The sequence below is a fragment of the Temnothorax americanus genome, unplaced genomic scaffold (assembly GCF_048541705.1).
Source record: "Temnothorax americanus isolate GAGA-0224 unplaced genomic scaffold, ASM4854170v1 Scaffold19, whole genome shotgun sequence".
Classification (NCBI taxonomy): domain Eukaryota; kingdom Metazoa; phylum Arthropoda; class Insecta; order Hymenoptera; family Formicidae; genus Temnothorax; species Temnothorax americanus.
The window spans coordinates 1,310,004-1,334,826 of record NW_027509329.1 but is presented as its reverse complement, the minus strand read 5'-3'; the positions used below and the strand labels follow the sequence as shown (position 1 = coordinate 1,334,826).

The window sequence follows — 24,823 nt, the reverse complement described above, 5'->3', positions numbered from 1 at the left end:
CGATTCGTCGGTCAACAGCATTGCGACTTGCGAGTACCGTGATTATCGCTCGTAAACGGACGTATTGATTGTCGCTCGCCGATTTCCTCGTAAATCAGCTGATAATGACAAAGAAATACAATCCAAGTGCTGTTTTTCCGCAGATTCTATCATAAATCGTTTGTGTATGTATATCTATAATATGTAGGTATATATGATCGATATTGAGCGTTAAGATGGGCAATTTATTTGCGATATTAGAAGTAGCATCCTATTATGAAAAGAAAAGACGATATAATCTCTGCATATATTAATGATGTCTGTTTATAAACTATATCGATAAGGAAGAGAGGGAAAAAAGAGAGATAGAAAGAGAGCAAAGTTTGATACCAGGAAATGTGATTTCGTATGATAAGAGGTAGCTTCCCATGACGGTATGCGTCTGCAGCTTGCGGCAAATCCCTCGGTATAACTAGGTTTAATGCCTGTAATTTTTTCACGTTCGCCCATTTATCGATATTCTCGCATGATCAGTAATACCGTCAATATTCCGTACATTGTAACAATAATATATCGATGCTATTGCGAGAGGAGGTCCATTATCGGTACATCTGAAAATAGCATCAAGCGGAAGCCATCGACGTCTAATGCGATAGCATCTCGATTACCTTATCTTGAGGTATCGTTCGAGTTCCCCGATGGTATCGCTCAAATGAGTCCGAACGAAACTCAACTTGAAGCTCAACGTTGTTTGGACGCGCTCTCGACAATTCAGCCGCGAGAGAGCAAGAGAGAAAGCATAAGCGATTCGATCGCAATACCGACGTAACGAAACGCGCCCGCGTTAGCTGCTTGCGTAGGTGTGCGCTTGCGTAAGCGGAATGATATTATATATTATACTTTGCGGAACTCTCACCGAGAGAGCTTCTCTCCGTAAACGTTAAGTACACACCGTCCATAGCTCGCATTGTCGGCCGAACCGATGAATAATGAAGTCCCTTTCATCGCCGCGCGCTGACGAGAGCACGAGAGATCGCCACCCCGAAGGACGCGTTTTTTGCCCGTCGGTTTCACCGGCAGGATGACACGTGTTATGACAAATTGCACGCGATGCTCCAACAGGAGAAACGCTTCGCGTACCTGTATAATGCTAGACGATTTTTCATCGAGGCAACAAACTCATGGCGAGTGATTTTCTTTTGCTGTCGCCAGGTGTAGCAACACTGCGTACACGAGAAATAGCGATTGAAATTAATGTGACATGCACATTGACAACATTTTCCATATCTGGTAGCAGAGCAATTGAAACATATGTTGTATGCATATATGCATCAAACTTTGATCGCGATTGTGATATTTTTCCGTTGGAGTATTATCTACTATAAACATTATAGGCAAGATGTCTATATGCTTAATGAGAACGATGAAAACGTAAAAGGAATTTTTCAGGGAAAAGCAATTTGATATCACACAATTGAATGAGGCTAACGGGAATTTAATTATAATACAGCGAAAAACCGCGCAATGCAGAGCAACAAATATAGTATAATAAGCGAACAAACGCGATAGATAGCGCGTGTTTTAACGCGCCGTTAACGTTTTACCATTAACATAAGGTGTCAAGAAGCGTGCCGCGCCGAAGTGAACGAACAATCGGACCCGGAACCCGGAGCACCGACAGCCCTAGAGCACCGCGAGCTTGCATAATAATCCTGGCGGACTGCTCACCCTCCGACGCAGTCACGCATCGGCGGGCATCGGCGGCTAGGCGAGGTAGCTATAGGCGCGCTTATATGCGCACGCATGCACGCACGGCACTCACACGTGCGGCGCGGCGGATCGATGCAAGTGTTCGTAATGACTGTATGGGAGGCATGGGCGAGAAGCATGCGTGTGCACCTGGAAGAAGGTAGCCCGCGGGTGACCGGCGCGGTGGCCGGGAAAGAGAGATAGCGCGCGCTCCGGACGACCGCTCCGCCAGCATCGGCGTCCGTCGGGAACGGCGTTTGCGTACTAGAGATGTACACCGGTGAGAGATGCGTGCGAGAGATGGATCAAACCCTTGGCAAGCGGTTTCGTAAATGCACGGCAATAGATTCGAGAGGATTAGATTAGAATAGATTTCCCGAGGAAACAAATCAACTGTTTACTATTCGCTAGCGAGACTTAATGAAACGTGTTTGAGTCTACAATCTGATGAATGCACCGACGAGCGATGACTGGTTCAGAAATATTATTATATTTAGTTATTTCAAGTTGATTGCTAACGAAATCATTATCTTCCCGTATTTGTATATGTATCCAGGCATATCTGATTTACACTGTCATGAAATGATAATTGGAGCACAAATTTCAAGTATTTGTAGCGTTCTATTTTATGGTTGATTCCAGCAATTATTTGCGAATAAATTACTATTTTTCATTATTCCATTTTAATTACATAAGAATCTTTGAATTAAGATTTGCGAAGGAATATTGATTCGATCCCATCTCTCTAGTTGAGAAGCAGCTTTTTCAGAAGAGATTCCTCGTACAAACGCCCGGGGGTGTGGCGTGTATCGCGCGGGCGAAAATAATGCGCATCGTGCATATTTTGTCTGGCGGTCTCGGCAAGACCGAAAAAGAAGAGCGCCGGAAAGTCTCTTAGACCGATGCATTGTCGAGGACGCTCAAGCACAGCGAGGCGCAAGCACCGGATAATTGGAGTTCTCGGTACGCGGAATTATGCACGAAGGCGCACGCGGGCACGCGATAAACGTTCGTTTGCGTCGCGATCCGCGGAAGATACTGGGCACTGCCTTTCCGGCGCGGCGCATGCATCGGGATTACCTCGAATCGTACCTCGAGGTTACGATTAGGTGCCCGTTTGCGAGGGGGACCACTGCTGCTAAGATACGCCCGTATACGATGCTGGTATGGACACTTGCAGCACGAACTGTGATGAACGAACGTACTCGTTCGATAAGAAAACTAGTATCTGATAAAATACACAGAAATAATAAACCAGGAATTTAGTATAAAATACCGGATCGGATTTACGTCTAAATTTTATAGAAACATTACGCGCGAGAGATCTTGCATTATCTTAAGAATATGCCTAATTAGAATTTTTTATTGTTTCCTAGACAGCACTGGTAGAATCTCTTTCACGATGGTCTCATTTATAGCCTCTTATAACGAAGTTAAATTTGCTGCAAAATACAAAAAGCTATACAGAAAAAAAGAAGTGTCAAATCAAAACTTATATAATTGTATATACGCAACAATTTATAATTTTGAAATAAGATATATATATTGTGTTAAACCGGTTAAACAAAGAAAACTTGCTTCAACGAAGTCATTTATATACTTCAACTAAGAAAAAAAAATTGAAATAAAAAAAGTTGAAATTCTTATAAGAAGATTATAAATTGTGTTGCGTATGTATGAGTGTATACATATAAGTGTTTATTTGACACTTCTTTTTGTGCTGTGTATTATTTATGTAATTTAAGTCTCTTTGAAATAAAGTTCTACGCTATTGCGCGTGCAACATTGCTGTTAGCGGCTCATCGCCGATATATTCACGTTCGTTGGTATATATACGTGCGTGAATTTGTTTAATAAATAATCACGAGGCCCGGGACGACGATATGCATAGTGACCGCACGCTGGGCCCTTCCACACACAAAGTATATGAACTTCGGTCGTTCTTAGGATACCCAGCGCGCGTTATCCAAGTACCTGTTTCCACGTTGCCTCCAATTGACATGTCCTCGGATATATCGTGAATCTCCGTTATTAATTTCGCCGCCGCGTCCCTGTAATCGTGACTCACGCGACATTATCATAATTACTATGCGCGGAACAGGGATTGCGCGTGTGCACCTGAATGATACGACAACCTGACGCACCTCCGGCGATTCTGGGGAGGTCTCCCGACGCTAACTTATTGAACCGGCAAATGAATAGAGACGCTACTCCACGCCGGGGAGAAGAGCCGTTCATTTTCTATTCTCGCGATGAATTATAGCGGAGGAATTATCCGCGTCTTGCACACCGCGTGCTGCTAGTATACGATGTTCGTGTCATGCGCGTGCAAATCCGAGAAGCGTATAGCGCGCGAGCGCGAGCAATCTCTTGTTCAATTCGTAACTTTGCCGCGGTCTCTTCGCGCACACGTCGCGAAAGAACACTTCGGTAGAGGTGAACGCCACGATGACGTGAACTTGGGGCTGCTCGGAGGACGCGGGGACCACGGCAATCACAGACAGAATGCATCTTCCTCTAGCGGGAGGCCGACACCGTCTTCTACTACGCCAACAAAGCATGTCGATAAGGAAATGATTGACGGTTAGCTAATTAGATGATGCATTTTATTAACGTTCGCTATATTTAGCGTTGTAAGCCGATTGGCGATATGCGTATGCGATTTCTCTGGAAATAATCGTAGCGGGTAATTTCTCTCTGTGTCGTCACGATTTCACTTTTTATTTTACATTTAATTTATTTCGTTGTTTAGCGGCAAGGAAAATATTTTCTATGTAAAAAATATATTAATTATATGCGAACAAAATATTGAGAATATTTTGACGAAGTGGTTTATGTTACATATTATACTTTGCCACAGAGGATTCAGATAATGGAAAGATATCTAAGAAATATTACGAGTTATTTTAGTAAATAATTTTATTTTGCCTTCTTACTATGTTTTCTAAATGCCATCCGATATTTTACACTTGTTAGCTAGGCGATAGTTAGCTCGTTAATTTTTTATGATAACAACGAGACGAATCAAGGAGGTGGATCTACGTTGCGGGTCTCATTGGGGCAGGTCTCCCCTAGTTCTGACCTCCTTGGCCTCGCCCCGAGATCGGATAACAATTGCGATAATTACACCGTGAGACCGATAATTACCTGCCGGCACGACGCGACGTTTACGGATAGCCGCGTAATAACAAACGGCCGCCGTCACATTTTCATGAAATGTCACATCAGATAATGGCAGGTTGCGATAGAAGCCGGAAAGAATTTGCGGCATGTATCCCGCACAGGCGATACGCCCGACTAAGATGCGACGTCACAATGCAGCTGCGCGGAGATAAACGTCGCGAAGTACCGCCTCTCTCGATCTTTGCTCGCGCCCTAATTCGATATAGAGTTGCCCATCATCGAGAAATGCTAGACGCGCGTTCCGTCACGATTATTTCCGTATGTACGTATTTTTTATACTGCGCGCTAATTATTAATTCATCTTTCTCATTACGTTTATACTCCGCGAATGTTTCCCTTTTATCTACAACATATCTAAATCAAACTTACAAAGTTTTACTGTTTCTCGTTTTTATTCACAAATATTGAACACTATTTTATTTTATTTTTATCGAAATATGTAGAAATATTAGACATAAGTTTGTATTTGCCGCAATTACAAGTTTATATCTGCGAGATTTGTTATTCTAGTAGATTTTATATCTCTCATGTAAACTTTCGACGTGCCAATATTTGTCTTTGTCATTCTCTTCTGAATTTGACGGCGCATTTGTCGCGCAGAAAATCGTCGTCGGTTGGTCCGATCATTATGTTATCCAACCGATACCGTAATATCGACCTCGTATATTTGCTATCCAGGTGGGTGCGATGTTCGTATAACAGTTACGGGAGTTTGTTCCTCGCGGGTGGCAAAGGCGATGACTCCGTGGCGCGCAGGTGATTGCGACGTGACACACGTGAAAAGACGATCCTTTGAGGAAAGTGACCGTCAAACAGTTACAGGTTCGAGGAACCTTTTCGCTGCTTCGTGGATGTTTTCTCAACCGGTCCCGCCATTTCCATGGATTCTTCCCGAGAGTGACGTTTTCAAAAGCCATCGAGTTTACGAGCGTATACCAGCTTTCTATTGTCGTCGGTCATAGGCCAGTCGCAGCCAGAGGACGCGGAGGACCTTTGGCACCTACGCAGCAACGTGCGCATTGATCCCGTAAATCCCTTGCGGAAGTCGCGCCGCGAAAGAAATATATCCAAACGGATAATCAGACAACCGACTTAGACTTTATTTATTATATCCCAGATAATAGGTATCCTGCGACAGATACAAATAAGATGATTTATGTATATGAGAGAAAATATGTCAAGTTAGTGATAACGTTTGGTTATTTAAAATCTTCGCTGTAGAATTATATGGTGCGATATTAAGTACTTCATTTAAAGAAAATATATGTATGCTCATAATAGCACAATCCTGGAACGTTGATTGATATAATGTGATGAGAGACAGTCATATTATGTTAAGAATCTTGGTAATAATGTCTATTCTATAATAGAATTTATACGGACAGTGACTTGAAAAAAATTACGAAAAGGAAGAAGAGAGAGCTCGTCCGCGAGATACGGCGAAAGAGATTGGGAATCTGCATCGGGGACCTCTTTAACACTGTCTATTGCCGTGCGAGAGATCGACCTCTGGCGGAGTTGAGCTCGCCAGACAACACGTCTTGACAGACAAGCCGCGAATGGGATGGAGAGACTTCTTCTTTCTGTCGGGGCTTGTTTTCGCATTTTTCTCGAGATCTTGCATTGTTAACTGGTAGCCGAGAAACGCCGCACGCGCTTGACAAAGATTTGCTGGAAAGTGAGAAATAGGGAGAGCGGATCTCTTCTCTTGTCACGGATTGACGCGATGTTAATATCTTACAACTCGCTTTAGCTAGCGTTAGCTATATCAAATGAAATAACAATGGTTTATTAATCTGTAGTATTTTATTGCACTTAAACTTTTTGCTCGGAAAGTGACGTGGGGATTTTTATATAAAAATATATATATTTTTTAAGATTAAAATATTATTTAATATTATCGACATCAGTGTAATTAAATATCGTATGGCCATTAATTGCTATTGAAAGAAGTCCAGAAATAATCTAAATCGTGAATATTTTTACAAAAATAAAATACGAAGTAAAAGAAAGTATATTTTGAAATTGCAAACCTGTAATAATATACATATTCTGTCTATTTATCAGAAAATTATGTTATAAATTAAAATAGTTGATTAAAAGTTAAAAACATATGCGAGTCTTTATAATCTCTTGTCGCAAATGCTTCGAGGGGTAGGCAAAAAATGCGAATAACAATGTCTATCGTCGAATAGGATTTCCGTGAGTATCCAAGAAGGTTCATTGCCGTGCGTGCGCACCGCGAAACCATATCTAAGGAGTCGCAGTCTTAAATCGCGTTCACGGTTTGAGAGTGCACCATTCGAATCGGTCTCTGTTGCACGTTCACAAGAAATTTCGTGCTCGTGCGACCACAATGTGGACGTTGTTACGTTTAGCTATTTTTTTACATATACTGCCGAATAGCTTGAACTGAATGCTCACGTATAAAGTTTTCTTTTTCGATCCGCAACTGACAGTTGCAAGAAGTATCTCAATGTTCCTGATGACTCAAGTTTTAATGCTCTATTCCGACATAAGTCATATAATATATTTTTGATTGGTTATTGTATTTTTTTGTAATTTACTCATTCAACACGCGCGTTCTATTTTTATTATCTTTAGCTAATAAAATATTACATAACGCGTATATATTTTACTTTATATCTCTCCAGGCTTCGTTTAGATATTCATATTTATCTTATCAAGAACGTACCAGAATGGCAGAATACAATAAATTTCTCTTTGTGTCTGCCTGTCTACCTGCCTACGTGTTTAATTGTAGATGCTGCTTTAGCCGAGCGTTGGATCGGTGCCGTTGCCACGTCGACGCCGGTCGGCAACTCGCGCTGAAAGGATGCCGGTATAGGGTCTAATCTGCATTTTAAACGAGCCGTGCGCCGTGCCGCGAAGAGGGAATCGGCTTGTGCACGTCTGTGCGTTCATGGCGCGTTACCGGCCAAGACCCGTCGCGCGTTCTATGCACCGCCCGCGTGCATACATCCCGTTGCCGCATCCGTGGCGTGTCTCGCAAGCTGCTGGATTGCATCTCTGTGATATTCACCTCGTTTCCTTTCCGTGATACCGAAATGTTCTACATTGAAGCGTGATGATATATTTCATTTTTCGGACCACTATACGTTATGTTAATTAATACGTGGAGAATTAGCAATTAATTACGTGCTCTGTTGAGCTTGTTTAGTTTCGTTGATCGCTATATTGACTTGAGACTTATATTTTTATTGATAAGGATACACATATCAAAATGCAGATAGCTCCGATCTCATCTTGATAAATTCATGAAGCATTATGTTAAACATTGAATAGCAAATGTAGAAGATGAATATATATATATATGGCATAAAACAATTTAAATATATATGTCAATTAAAATAATATTGGATATTTATAAGAGAATAAGTGAAGCTTATATCGTTTAATTAATAAATTTATATAGTAGATGTGATAATCTGTTCGCACTATATAAATTTCTCACATACATTAAAAAAAAATTCAGATTATTTTTTCCGCCCGGGCTTTTTATCGTCCTCCACACATGAACCATCTACATAATTTTCTTCGTCCAATTAGCCACGCGGTCAACACTTTGAGAAATCTACCGGATAAAAAATAAACTCACGCGCGTGAATTTACACAAATCGCAATTCGCGCACCGTTGGTAACGCGATACGCGCCGTAAAACCACGTTCGCTCTCTCTTTCCTCTTTCCTTTCCGCGCTCGACCGTTATATTTTTTCACGCCGAGGACGATCGCGGTTAAGACTTATTTCTTCATTCGGGCCGCGAGACGCGCTCGGGAGTGAAGCGCAGGAGTGAAAGACGTCCGACTCGGAGAAGTAACGATGTCATGCCGATTAATTTGATCGCAACACACAGAGTACATATACACACGGCGTGTTTACCACAGGCGGTCGGCGGGGCGCGTGCGCGTTTTTTTTATAACAGGGCCCGCGGAACAAGTCCGCGGATCGTTTCTCTCCTTCGCGTGTGTTCTTCCCTCTCGCTATCTCTGTCCCCCCTCGTTTTCCCTCCCCTCGCTCCCTCGCGGCAGCCAGATCGCAATCAGTCTTGCCGGACTTTCATCAGATCGGACCGCTGCGAAATGTGTTTCGATGTACCCGCTCCTCGAGTACTTCCGCGCGTGTTACTCCACTCGCGTGCGCGTATCTTTCTCTCGCATTGGTCGCGTAGATGCAAGCACGTCAATGCATCGACCGCCGTGTGGTGCGACCGGCGATTAATGAGCCCTCGTCAGTCGCGCGCACGCGTCTGCCACTTTGACAGCATCCGGCACGGCAGTCAGCGTGCCTCCCGTGTATCCCCTCTACCCCCTTCACCATATCTTTCTCTCTCTTGTTCAATCGTCTATTACGGATTCTTTCCTTAGATCGAGCGGACTTCGCTCGGGAAACATGTATTTATCCGCCGCTCTCGCCGCACGACCGCATTAACCAGCTAATTCATTTACGGATGATGCCGCTCGTAATACGGCTGACGATTGAACTTACCAAGCCACTCTTGTCAACTCGAAGAGAAGGCATACCGTTTCTAAGTCGCACATGTGTATAAATTTAAAAGATATGTATAAATATTTTTTAAATTATTTTATCATACATGTATATATAAGAGTAATTAATTAAAATATCTCCTTTCTTGAATAAAATTTCGAAAATTTGATTTCGTTTCACTTCCGTATAAAGATAATAAATGATCTTTATTTCCTCAAATTTATATTCGTGTCTTTTTTATAAGAGTAGAAAGTGTGTGATTCATATCTTTCCTTCGCGTCTACAGCTTACTGGCAGCAAGAAAGTAAGCGATTCCAATTTGTTGAAATGTTTCTTAACGCACCTTTCAAACTAGTCTCGGCTCGTACCGAAGGCGATCATATTAGTCGCGCGTAAGTAACGGAGCCGCGCGATCGCGTCGGCGAAAAATCGCCGATAACGTTAAAATTATTACGCGCGGCGATGCGGCGCGAGGGCGACCGATAAACTCTCCTTTGCCACGCGTCTGAGAAACGAGCGAGTATCGAGAGCGATGAAATTTAACGCACCAGCGTTCGCACTTAGCAGGCCTAATGCGAATTCCGCGGCGATAAGGCCTGATTTACGCTGGCTCTCGCCGGACTCTGCCGTCCCATCTCGGGTACTGCGACTGCGTCCCTCCCGTTTTGCCGCCGATCACTGAAAACATACACACGTGGTTCCCGCGTGCAGCGTAGGCTAGCCGTGCCGCAAGTAAGTCGAGGGGGAGGGGGGGAGGAGGCAGTACGTATGTGTCGGTAAATCACGCAGTGAAAGCCGCTTAGTTTTGGCGCCAGATACATCTCTCGCGCGGTGTTTATACCGCTAATGAGACACTTGGTTGACAGGCAAGAGGGCCCCCGGTTTCCTTATCGCGCGCATCATAAACGTCCGTCCCGTCCCGTCGCGTCGTCATGGTCAGACGACACGGCCTCTGCGTTCTCTCTAGTAATCGCCTTCGCACTGATTGGTCTCGGAGCGTTGACAATGTGGCATTGGACGCTCGATGAAATTTCGCGATACTGCGCTTTCCCCTTGTTGCGTGGTTTCCTCTTTCTTTTTTTTTCTTTTTAATTTTTTGAAGGTATAAAGAGTATATGAATCGACGAGAAAGCGAACGCGTGAGATTTGAAATTCTTTTATTCAAAGATGTACAACATTCTAATTGCTCATGTTAGACTGACTTGCGGCGTATTCGAATCGAAGTATGGTATCATGGTACTGAACATTTTTCCGTATGTTTAAAAAACACTTAAGCTTATTACTGATCGCGTGAACACGGTGACTCTATTTGTATCATAAAGAACGCGGAGCTTATCATATGAATATATCGTCAGAGATTATAATGGTAGTTTATTTCATATGCGCTATTCATCAGAATGCAACCCATATATTGTTCTTTGTTACCGCGCCTTCGGGGATTTTTTACTTTTGACTATAATAAAGTTGTCGTCTTGGGTATTCGTAGTTGGTGATACTTGGTATCTGGGCCAGTTCCTGTTGCCCCGTGTTCTTACTGTACACGCAACGAGTCATCGGCACGTAGCACGCGACACATATCGCGTATATGTCCATTTCAGTAAGGCGACAGATCAATATATGTCATGCACGTGTGTACAGAAATTTCTACTCCTACTTTATTTAAAATGTCTCCTGTCCGAGACATTACTCTGGATTAAGCGACTTTTTATCGATTTTGCTCGATTTTGCTATTTCAGATTTCGAAACCGTACCGTATGTAAATTTCATGATAATTTCGATATTGTATAAATTCAATGATATTTTTAAAAAGAGAACGCACTGCTCAATTAAAAAATTTATAACATTAGCTAATTTTTCATCGTGCTATATATATATAGAACTAGAAATATTTTCGTGGGTGTCAATAAATGATTAAATGGAAAAAAGTAAAAGATATATATATATAACATTTACATATATTGCAAAAAATACAAGTACATATTAATAATTCAATATGAATCTTTACTTGGAAAAATGAAGCAGGGAATAAAAATTCAATAAAAATGTCTAAATTTTTTTGGGGATCATCGCTAGTATGTCTTTTTGTCGTGAATTAATTAGTTTTGCATCGAATCGATGAATGGTCTCCCGATCGACTCCAATTGGTAAAATTTCATTTCCCCGCGGAATGCGCAGTTCACGCGCACGCCTCTCACGTCTCGATAATGAAAATCGTGGACGATCGAACGGGTGCGTTCCATTTGCTTTTAATTACGGACACGAAGCACGTTGTGTGCATTCAATTGCCGCCCTACCGTCTAATTGCTTACTCGACGTAGTCGCGAGGTCGACGTGTGTATGTAGGCGTTATTGCAAGGTGCACTCGAGAGAGTCTCGCACCTTTCGGCGATCTCTTCTCCTTCAAAGATGAGGAGATATGAGCCGTAAGGCCCGATATTAAATTTAAACGCGCGACGGTGTGCCGAGGTAGTCTAGAAATGAACATCGCGATAGTGCTTTCGAAATTGCCGACAGTTTGCAATGTATATCGATACCGTTATTTATTTTTCAATTCTTTATATTGTTAAAGTCCGAAACAATCTTTATTAATTGATTTTTTATTTGCGAACATAACTGTACACAATTGTTTCTTTTTACTATACAAATTATGCAAAACTACCGCATTATTTAACTGTTATTAACGCAATTAGTATTAAACTTGCTAATGCCGATGTAATATTCTGGCATGTAAAAATACTTCAAGATGCAATCTCCGACATTAACACATTCCGCGCAGAGTACTCCGCGCTCTCTTTTCGCTGTGCGCACGAAGCGTTTTGACTCCGATTAAATTCCACCAGCATTCCTACTCATCAGCGTACGCTTTTCAGCGGAGAAAGGACTACTGACTACAGTTACTGACTGACTGCGCGTCGTCTTAACTCTGGGTGTATCCACATTATTCTGCAATCAGCGCGATTAACGTACCGCGCTCTCTTACATCTTAATTCCTGCCGCGCTTTCATGCGCGATCTGTCTACAGAAGTTCTAATTATATTAGCTTAATTCGTAAATTTCGATTAATAGCTGCAATTTTATTCTTATTGTTAGTTTTCTGTCTTTCCTTTCAGAATAATTTCCTCATTTAAGAACAATTTCTGTTCTGCGGAACATTCGGAAAACGATGTGTGCGGAAGAAAACTTAGTTGGTACTCCATTGGTACATGATGAAAATTATGATGTTTAGCGCAAATTCCTTCACGTAGTGATGATGAGATGCGACATGATCCATTTGTTTGATTGCAGGGAAACGAGGCGGTGGTGCCGGGGGGCTGGCCTCTAACATTAGGCGGCAGCGGCCTGATCCTGCAGCTGGGTGAGCTCGAGACGTCCGCGCTGCGTCTCGGGGAATGTTACCTTTGCGTACGCAGCGCGGCTGCTGCAACTGCAACTGCAACCACCTCGTCGGTCAGCGGCGTTACGACCGCCGGTGAAGCCGTCGAGCAAAATAGCGTTGAGGTGAGTCATATCCCCTTTTCATTTTTTCCCCCCCTCTCTCTCTCTCTCTCTCTCTCTCTCTCTCTCTCTCTCTCCTCTCCTCCGTCGTCACAAGGAAGCCGCGTCGATGATGTCCTCCCTGTACCCTGTACCGTCGCGCAGAATGACACCTTCGTCTTAACGACCGTCGAAAAGACTCGGCCAGAATTCCCAGCGTTCTTCTTGTGTGATCGCACGAAAGATCCTCGGCATAAATATTAACAGTCATCGGATGCAGACGCGTAATGGGACGCGCATTATTAGATGCGCGTTTAAGCTCCCCCGGGCAATAAAGGACGTATATCTGAGAATGCCGACGCGGCATTGTCACGCTTATAGCGCTTTCCTGTATTCCTAGAAGTGTGTCGAGTTAGCTGATTTACCATGAGTTACGCAGAACCGGCTGAATTCCTTTATCCAATGTGCTTTCATAGATGCTTGCTAAGAAATACGCATATTTTAATATGTGATAAACTTTCCTATGATAAACGTTGTTGTAATCGAATCTTCTTTTCATAATTTTATTATTTTATAATATTTGTAATTAATACCTCCGTAATAAACGTTTAGATTGAGATATTATTTAAGTAAAATTCAATTCAAAGTAAGTTAAAAATTCTTTTATTTTATTGACATTTTTTTGGGAGTTTAGGTAGCAACAGGTATCATTATTGTTACTTTACCTTTTTTAACAGAAAAATTGACTTTAAATTAAACAACGTTAAAATCGAAATCTCTTGACATAATATTCTGTTGTTAGTACAACAGATGTAAAACAAGCGGAATAGATAAGAGAGAGAGAGAAAGAGAGTTACGATCAAAATTGTTGCTGTTCGCAGATAGCAGTAGTCTGGCGAACTACGTCGATGAGGGCCCCGGGGATCTTGGGTTGGGACCGTGAAGACGAGTTTATGGACTGGCGGGACCTGACAAACAAGGGTCAGCCGAGCTCGTCGAATACGGCGGGCGCAAATCTCAGCGGAGCGCAACCTTCGAGCGCGATGCAAACCACCAGTCGTCCGCGACGGAGATCGCGCGAGGACACGCGTTCTCGGACACGCGAAATAAACAGAACCAGCAGCGCCGAGCATCGTCGGGAGGAGGCCAGATCGATCGACAGGCTGGACCACCAGTTCTGCCGCGAGAGTCGCACGATCGGCGAGCCCGTTTACACCGCCACAGTGATGAAGTCCAGGTCCGCGTCCAGCGTCGACGCTTGGGAGAAAGGCCTTGACGGTGAACTCGATCGAGGCTCGAGTCGTAGAGCGCGCTCCAAGAATTCCTCTAGTCCCATCGGCGGCGACGAGAGCCGCGTTAAAGTGAAGCGGTGCGCCAAGGTGGTCTCCCCCACGACAATGGAGAAATGGAAGGAGAGCAGTAGGTGCGAAATGCGTAGCAGGACGATCGCGCCGGAGGATCTGAAGAGTCCTCTGCAATTCGAGGAAAGCGTTCTGCGGCGAAATAACGTCGCCGATGATTCGTCGAAGGATCTCGAGGACAGATTGCGGAACGCGGACGGTCCGGACGACATTAGCGACGAGGATCTGCCGGCATATATAGGTAGTCTGCTCGTCACCGTCGAGAGAAAGATCGAGAGGGTCTCGCTCGACGATATGACGTTCCCCTGTCCGGCGTGCAGGAACATAGACACGGACGATCCGTTATTGGGATGCAGATGCGCCGGCGACGACTGCGGCTGCGGCGCCGGCGAGGATAACTGCGACTGTTCTTCCTCCGTTTCGCGAAAGGAACAAGCGAAAAGTTTCGAAGTTGCGGGAATCAAGCATATTGACAGTGATGATGAGGAAGAAGTACGGATGGGATTCGGTAAGTAATTTTGATCTTCATACAATTTTGCATATAACAGGAAGAAATTTTTTTTATTTGCATGCGCATGAAACAAAAGTCTTTTTTCAGTCATTTTTATGGTATGGAACGATTTAAACGATGTTTTGTCTCTTTTTTAACAACCCAATGACTCGAAAGTATTTCTTGCTAATAATCTTTGGTCAAAAAGAGTAAAATTATTTATATACCATTTAAAATAGTGTTAGATTTATTAACGACTCGGCGAAGAATAGTTTTGTTTACAAGCGTAGAAATTGCGACATTGAATTTCGCTTTCGGAATGACCGCCTATCGAAGGTATGCGATCTAAAAACTCGGCAGTAGAATGACTTCTGCCCGAGCCGCCAAGCCGGCTGCTCGCACTCGACGAGCGCTTTTATGCAGGCACGCATGATTTACCGGCGACTAAATTCACGCAGCGCATCGAACTTGAAATTGTGGCTGAAGTGCAGCGTAGGCGGCATACCTTGTAAAGTGGCTACTTCATGTCACATATAAGTTGTTGAAAAATCCAAACGCTACTCGTGCATCGAATCGGTACTTCTCCATGCTCGCGCGAAAGAGTTTCATTGGGAGGGACTACAGTGCGTATGAATAGAATCGCTGTACTCGCGACGTTATTCCGATATGCACGCGTACACGTGCTCGTGCGAATACGCGAGCCCCCGAAGACGACGGAAATATTTCCTGCTAAACAAAGTACTGAAAATCCGTGATATGTATTTAACAGAGGCTTCCACGTTAATTCGCAACTTATTCTGAAATAATTCGTACTCATCGCACGAACTCCAAGGGAGAATATTGACTCCGTTTAAAAAGCTTATTTTGAAAGGAATATAAGTTATTGTTTGATAAACTCAGTGATTGAATCGATACATTCAGGTGTCTATATTAGTTTCTAAAAAAAAAAAAAAGATATATTGATTTAAGTCTTTACGCGATTAATTGCTTTTATCGCTTAGCTTTATTTAAATTACATTTGCCATGTGAATCTACATTTAATATTTTATTCTCGATTTTTACATTTCTAACAATTCTTTTCAATTTTCAAATATTTGCTCTTTTACTCTGAAGTTACGCCGAACAATTTCGCTCGAGTCCGGACCGTGAATATTTTCGTTACACAGTTCTCGGTGCTGCAAACTTTCGTGTCACGTGTCACAATCTCGGTTTAATCCGTCTCCCCGAGGGCATCGTTAACGAGCGATGACTTGACGCCGGCGACGCAAGCGTAATTGTAACGGACGAGTATGCAAATTGTCGGCGCATTCGCTTGTCACTCGATCTTTCGTCATGGGGACTGGCCAAACGAATCACTCGCGGATACGGGCCCGGCCAGACCAGGTCGTACCGTATATACTTTAAAGTCTCGCGGCTGTTCGGTCGCCGATCTCCTTTCGCGTCCTCCCACGCTCGTCTCGGATCGCCTCTTTGGTAACCGCCGCCGACAGGTTTGCAAAGTCAAGACTCTTTATCCGAAACGACGCGACGTCCGCGGCGTCGACGTAAAAATGAGCTTGCAGCATTCGCCGTTTCGTTGCGCGACTTTTTACGCAGTACTACATAATTTGTGTCACTCCACGGGCCAAATCTCCTTTTTGAGCTCTTTCGCTGTTGGCGCCCACAATCGTGGACCTGTCCGTTCCTTCATTTGTCGTATGAAAATATGTAGTTTGAAATCGCAACAGAACTGTTGCCCTAGTCCTAGTCCATATAGATATGTTTGAAGAGAACTATGATTTAAGTATAATTTAGCATAATAATCTGTTTAACGAGTGTAAATATTATAAATAGGAGAATTCGGTATAATAATTTAAGATATGGAAAACTATATAAGTATGAAAATCAATTTTAATTTGTTGAGTGATAAAAGCAATACAAAAAAATTTAATTTTTCTTTGAACAGTTAATGTTTTGAAAATAACAATTTTAATACAGATTTATTAGATTGATTTAAATGTAAATATGTTTTTACAGTATTACGGTTACTTAAAAGATAAAAAGAAAGTCGACGTTTTATTAAAAAGTGGCTCTATAAAACATCGCGTTATTATAATGAAAATGATTTCTTCTGTATTAATTTATTATAAAACCGACTGAAGATAGCGTTCAGTTGAAACATTCCGATACTTGGAATGATTAAGATTTCTTCATTCCGGGGCAAAAAATGAGGATATCATATTACGCCGTATTAACCTCGATCATGCGCATTCGTTGCCGCAGGAATAGTTTACGCAAAACACGCGGGCTGTACGAGTGTAATTATAACAATCATCTTTTAGTACGCGTCTCTCTCTAAGTCCAGGATTGGTGTACCGCAAAACACCGCGGACCGTTGCGAATTAGTACGACCGATTTGCGCGCGTCCGTTGCAGCAGTCCTGATACGTGCTCGTACACGTTTCTTGACTTTCCTTGCGATTGGCGGTGTGTCGGCAGTGTTTGTATTTGCAATGCGAGAGGCGAGCGACTTGCCCCGATAGTGAATGAACGGAGTAACGAACTCGTCAATGAGTATTCGTGCTAATGAGATACGGCAGTGAACCGGCGACTTTCTGCAGCGTTAACGGCAAACGAAAAAATGGAATAAAGAAAGCCGTGAAGTGTCCAAATGCATTTATGAATGATTATCGGCAAGTATTTTCGGAACAATGGATTTTTTGCGTTCTAACTGTTTAAATTTGTCTAAAATTGGAAATTGACACTGAAAGAATGTTACGTTAAATCCTAGAAGAAAAAGAGAAGAGAATTTTCAGCTTGTTCAAGTTTCAATACGAAACATATAGTCCAAATAATTCCGTTTATCTGATGTAATTTCTCAGCATTCGATTGTCGAGTCTGATAATAAGGAAGGAAGGAAGAGAAAATATACTCCGCCAGATAATAATAAAGTTCCCGAAGTGCGTAAATAAAAATAACTGCATGACGAGACACCGTCAAAATAGTCATTTATATCGATAATCCTATCTGTATTTTCCTATCTCCTATTTTGGCGTATTTGGCAGTCGAGTGCGAAGAACCGGTCGTCCTTTTTTCCCGTAACGTCCGTTCTGCTGTCATCGTTCCGTAACCTGCATAGCTGGCGCGGCTGTGCTCGTGGCACACCACGCCATACGATCGGACATGCCTTCGCGTCGGTTGTCGTGTTTCATTAGCACGTGGATATCTCATTGACGGCGCGGCTCGGCGATCTCGTCGGCGCGATCCATTCGTTTTTTCTTTACGCGCAGGTTTGTCGGCATGCCGTGGAACATAATCCGCCCATCGTGCGACATAAACGCCACTGCCCACGCGCGAGGGTGCTGCGAGCAGAGGAGGATATTGTCGGGAATGACTTACGGCAGCTTGGAATGCATTCGATTTCGCTTCCTTTGGTCTGCTCGGCGCGCGAAGGCCGGCAGGCACGTGAGGTAGGAAGGAATATATTCGCTACCCCTTAGATTTTCTGAGAAAATCAATCTTATCGCGTGAGAATAGAATGCCATTATACACGACAAAAAATAAATAGATTATGAAGGTGGGGGTGAATTCTGTATGTATCGTGAAACATTGAACGTTATGATTATTTGTACTATTAAGATATTTATTTCATTGATTGAAGTTACAATCCTAATGGATAGATAAGAAAATTGTCCATGATCTTAAATATGCTTGGCATTTCGATTAATACTAGTAACAACTTACAAATTGTATATTAAAAATAATACTTCAGCAGAGTTTCTGTATACTGATGTATAACAATTTCTTTTTATTGAATTTTATTTATAAAGATTCTTCTACAGTACCGGATTAATGTTACGTATGAGATTACTGGAAAACTCATATTTTCACATTCTTACATAACTTCGACGACTTTGAATCGACGTGTTTTCCATCACAATTTGACATGTACCGATTCTTTGGAAGCGGTTTTCACTCGCGGATATCTTGATGCTCAATTAAGTATCCACAACTGGCTCTGAATCACATTCCAGACAGAAAAATTCATTACTCGCGGAAATTCTTTGAACGCGTCGCGCCGCGAGATCCTGGCTCCCGCAAGAACCGATCTCGTATCGCCGCGTATCGCGGCGGTTAATTCTCAGACGGGTCGACAAGACACAGGCAGGAAGAATGCGGCGGCGTACACTGGTGTTGCCGCGCCGAGGAAATCATCAACCTGGACCTGGGCTTTAACAGCGGCAATAACCGCAACGCATACTTCGTAGTGGTAGAATAAAGAACGAAAAGGAAGAACCGCGGTGGTTTTTCGCAGCTTCCAATCTTAAGACTATAGAATGCTCGGTCTTCTCTCACTGTGTGTGCGTGTGTGTGTGTGTGTATTGCTTAATTCATTTTTGTATTTTCGAAATAATATAGTAACAATTAAAGTATCTCGTCATACATATTCAATATTTCTGAATAATATACAGGTACTAAGCATTCTCTAAACTTCAGGTATCAAGAAACAAAAAAATTATTTTTTATTGCATTTTTTTTTCTCGAACTCAAAACATAAAAAAAGTGATAAGACTTATTCTAATATTTTGGAAACTTGACGTGATTACTTCGGCGAAAATTATTAAAATAATGCAAAATTAATAAGTAAAAAATAATAAATCGAAGATGACATTTCTCTGTTTATGTTTAACAAAATAAAAATATTATAGTAACATCTTTATTATTTATCGTTGTGTGCCCACGATTCGAACTTGGAATATTTTGTTGGAAAAGTTAAAATGAGTTTTCGTTAGAACGCGCACTTACTCTAACGGTAATTATAGCTGCTGAACGACGCGACGTTCTCGGCGCGGCTGAAAGTCAAAGGTTCTCGCGCGAAAGCGAGAAATAGCACGAAATATAAATACGCGCTAACGATCAGCTGATACCGATGCAGCACCGTTTTTCGCGGTGGATTATTATTATACCGCGCAGGTGAAGAGAAACTACCTAGGACGCAATTTAATTTGCCCACTTTATTGTTTCTCGCGCCACACCGCGGAATTTTATTGCTCGGTGTCGTCGGAGGCATGTGAAAGCCAGTAAATTTTACAGGACTCGCTATCGGGACGTACTTGTCGAATGGCCGACCATTCCCACGCTTCTTTTTCCCCTTGAAGAATGTCAGAGTCGCGCTAAAGCCGCCGAGGTTTAAAAGCTTTTCCTCCGTAATCGCCTTATTAATTCACCGACCGCGCCACAAGCGCTTAGATAAAAAACTATTTCCCTCTTATATGGAACGAAATCCCATAAAGAATATATGGTCTATAATCTTACATATTTATTTCCAATTTACAATATTTTGTATTAAACGCAGATTATCGGAGATATAAATTAGTAACATTGCAATGAAGTTATGTATGTATCCACAATCATATTTCTCTTTAGAGATATTTATTATAATATTTGTGTGTGTTAATTGCGAGCTATATGCAAATTGAGCCGCAGCGCGTGTTTCGTATTGGTCGGATTTCTACATATACGTGTTTCTTGCTTACTTTATACGATTTGCGATCAATTGCGAGCGGTGTGATTTTTCGTGACACGATTGCTTACGGGCATATAGAGCCCGAACAGTTAGCGAAGCGTGACGTATCGCCGCGAGCTGCTGCATCGCTACCGTGCGTATCCGGGGGTTTCGCGATTCAATTGAAGCGTTTCGTTTCGTTTCGTGTATATGGTACATCGTCGGGCGAGCCGTGTATCCCGTGTTGCGCGCGGGTTGATTGAACGTTTGCCGGACTCATGGGCCGGCTATACTTAGTAGCTCATTGATCGTCCCCACGGCGGCCCTCAATCATATCTACTTAAGCGGGAATCAAGCGGCTTCTACAATGGAGGCTGTTCACCTCTCGCGGCGCGGCGCGGCGCGGCGCGTTCCTCCGCTCGACGCGCGGCGCGTCGAGTATGGGACGAGAAAACGAGGAATCATCGTCCGTTCGGCCAACCGTATTCCGCGATTACACTCATCGCGTCCGAGAGTAAGTTCGCGGGGTGCTTGTTTGCACGAGCTAACAGAAAGATTGCCAACTGTTTGCCCCTTCGAGACCGTATATATTCGCCTATCGAGGGTGGTTATATCGATTTCTCTCGCTTCTTACGCAATTCAATTATGGGCAGGACAATTGGATTAATTCGGAGCCTTATTACGCCTGTCGACGACGATTGAGTTAGATGAGCTTCTCCCCCGACTTTTATTCGCCGTAAACGTCTCCTTCTGAAACGTTAATGTGATATTTTTGATTAAGTTATCGCTGATCGTAAAGCTTCTTCGGAATGGCTGTTGCCAATCGAAAAGTCTGGTGCAGGAAATTCTCTTTTAAATTAATAAATACGTCTCCCTGTAATTGTTTTGATTAGAAACTTGACTTAAAAATGAGATTATTATTATTAAATTTAATAATAATATTATTTCTATTATTTTCAAATTATTTCTACATTAAGAAAGAATGTAAGTGCTATGGCTCTAATGCACGGTTAATATTAGACAATATATAAATTTATAGATTTATTTGTGATGTGAAATAAATGTGTAAGAATATCTTTTTAGAGCTCTTTCTTACGACGGGTTTTCAATTTATGTATTGGTTATTGTCCCGTTTCGCTTTCACAAAAATTTTCGTATTGTCAATTGTCGAGGCGCACCTCGGATCATTAGGTGGAAAGGGGAGTTGTCGCTATTAATCATAATGCAGATAGCGATCAAATTGCCATCACGACATCGTAAAATCTGGTAGCACGGCCGCTCGGTGGATCTTTTGATCCGACCGTGAACAAAGCGATCTTCAACGAGCCGAATAAATGCCGCCGCATTACACGGCCCATTACGCCATGACGTTATTTACAAACAAACGCCGCGGACGCTATAGAAAATAAAGAACAACACAGCGGAAGTCCATTAGACACTTCCTCTTATTAATGCGCGGCCTCCTGCACAGGGTCTTTTTTTTTGCATGGAAAAAAAATCTCGTACCTGATTGAAGTGGCATCAGCTGTAAAGCGCGCGTGTAAGAAGAGTTTACAAAGGTTACGAGCAGGATGAAATGCTAGCCAATAGTATGGGATTATATTTTACAGATAAAATGGCATTGTAATTTTTGTGATTATTATTATTATATTTGCTATCCGCAAATTTTTTTTCGAGATTTTGATGGAAATAGGTTTAGAATGTTCAAAAATGTCGAGAAATCGTATTAGTAAAAAATGTCCGGAAGTATGTATGTATGTGTGTGTGTACGGATTTTTTGTACACGCATCTACTTCTACAATTTTTTAGATATCGGGATGCATTTTTTTTAGTACTGTTTAAACAATTAAAAAAAATTTTTTTGTGGCAAAAAATTTTGAAACTTAAAATACAATATCAATGATGTATGTTTTACACATAAAAAAAGTTTAAGAAATATCTTAATGGTTTATTTATATTTTATTTATATTTACAGCAAAAATGTCGATTCTCTATAAGGGATAATGTTAATTTTATCAACTTTAAACTTAAATAACTCTTAAATAACTTCAAAATTTTACAGAGTATTTTTAATTTAATTTACAAACAATTTAAAGCACTTTCTGAATATATTTGAAATACCTCCAATACATCCTTAATTACAATAACTTTTAAACCAGTAAGAGAATTGTGTTGAAATTTTACACAGATACTTAGACGTAATAATAGAACAATCTATGAAGTTTTTAGATGCTTTGAGATGTCACCCATACATCCTAAAGTGGATTATCGGAAAATTACACGTAGATCTACGCTGTAATTTGCACGTATTAGCTCCGTATTCGCAAAGGAAGTTTAATGACATTCAGTAAACTTTTCTTAGAGTTAGAGAATCGACGAGCCCCGAGAGATTCTCGAGCTTGAAAGTTGTTGACCGCCGCATAGATCGTTTCCAGTTTCCATTTGCGATGTTAACTGCTTCCGCTAACAGCCGGTTGCGCCAGATTTCATTGTCGATACCTCCAAATAGAGAACATGCCGGATAATGCTCGGTAAAAATTGTCGTAGGATAAATCGGTCAGGTTCAAGGAGATTGCAGACATTATCGGAAATTCGTTCGATTGCTACGCTTTTGCTGCATATTTTTTAGTTACTTAGCGATGAACAGTATTCTCGCAAAGATATTTCTTAAAAATATCAAAACGGAATGTAGAGCAACATATTTCAAAATACGGTTAAAATATTCACAAAATCTATTTTGAAATTTTTATTTGTTTGTCTTATGTTAATTTGAAAAAAAGCGTTATTTGCAATGATTATTTTAAGCTGTGATATTTATTCATGACGTGTCGCTCGTTTCACATTAAGATTCATGCCAATCACACTACGATACAAACACGCTAAACTCCATATAAGAATCCTAAACAGTTTCTAATACAATGGGTACGATAGATTTCTATGGTAGTAGAGTCACGGAGTTTGTACGGAGGAAGTTGCAGAGAGACTCCAAGGAAACGGAGAGACTGAAGATTAAGACCACCCAAGGAGCCACGGTGTCCGACTTACCGGATCTGACAAGGACATTATTACTCATGATCCTCCGAGTAACCGTTTAGCGAATTATGCGCGCGACTCATACAGAGACTATATCCCGTTTACGATCTAAACAATTATGCGTTATTTTAATTAGAACGTACATTTATAATTGAGCAATTTTTACGATCAGTTTGGCTTATTTCGCTTATTTCGCATCTCGAAAAATAAAATTTTAACCGGAAAGAATTCTAGTTTTAAATATCGCTCGCATTACTAACGAACAGAAAGTGCGAGCGGCATTCTGGGAGAAATAATCGTGTTCGCATGTACGAACATACGAAAAATTAATTCTGATTTTCTGCAATTTTTTGTTTTATATTTTTTAGCTGAACATACAATTATAAAATTACTTGTATTGGAGATCAAAATTTTACAATATATTAAGTGTACGAGTATAAATAAACTAAGCTTTATACTTTAGTTTTATTTTACTTTATCTTGTGGTTTATTTTACTTTTATCTTTTAGAAGATAAAACTCCAATATAATTCTGCTCTATCAGCATAACTCTAATTCTTTAAATATTTATTTGTTATTCTCGGATGGTCGAAACGCCCGTTAGGGTCTTTCTAGTAAATTGTCGTTTCTATACCCTTCGTACATTTTCACAACAAAGAAACGGCGGGAAAATGTCGAGAGGTCGTAGACACGCGGAAACGTACTGCGCCAGACCCCGAGACGTCGCGAATGGAAACGTTTAAATTGCAAACGGCGCATCGTAAAGCGAGAGGATCCAATCAACCTTTGGTTACGAGTCAATCGAGTCGTCGGTCCGCGACACCTATCGCCTTATGCTAATAGAGGCGGTTTCGTTGCCGGCGAATAGGTTCGCACTGCGTCGAAGACGAACTTGCGAAGAGCATTAAACTCTTAGAATTCTCAGACGCATGACGTGACAGACTCCGGAGCCTGTAATATACCGTGTACACCATAATAACGTGTAATCCTAAACATATATTCATATATGCATTTGCTTTTATATCGGCACTAAACGAAACTCGTCAAGAATAATGACGGTATGAACAGATCAATGGATATAAGAAAGAAAAATAGATTCTTATGTGTGAAATGGCTTATTAAAATTATTTAATTTAATCGCGGATTACATCTTTTAATAAACAAGTTAAATATCAAATAATATTTGCCGATCTTTATCTAAGGATGTTAAGCTCTTAAAATGAAATAAAGAGCTGAATATTATATTTCGAAATATCTGCCAAAGCTCGTGACGCGTACCAAATAAGGAAGGAATCTATTAGGACTCTAATTTTAAATTCTATTTCGAAATAATATTATGCACTCTATTAGGCGTCACGTAAGTATTTATCGCTTTAAGATTTGATGCGAGCATGAGAGAGAGTTAACGGCGACGATGAAATTATCCGGCTTGAATGTGCATCTGATAAAGAGAAACGGGATATTCCTTTTCATTTCATCAACAATGGCATTACCGATAGTAAAGCAGTAATCCGAACGTCGTCACTCGGTCGCTTCGCTTTTTTTAAGCGACTGCACATAATG

At 41.6% G+C, this 24,823-nt stretch overlaps 1 protein-coding gene across 1 annotated transcript in view; it reads left to right on the top strand.

Annotated features, from left to right (window-relative positions):
- LOC143896615 (uncharacterized) overlaps nt 1-24,823 on the top strand; it is a 292,658-nt gene that overhangs the window by 136,733 nt on the left and 131,102 nt on the right. Inside the window, 2 exon segments of the mRNA XM_077404566.1 lie at nt 12,705-12,917; nt 13,775-14,762. Coding sequence (XP_077260692.1) covers nt 12,705-12,917; nt 13,775-14,762 — 1,201 coding nt within the window.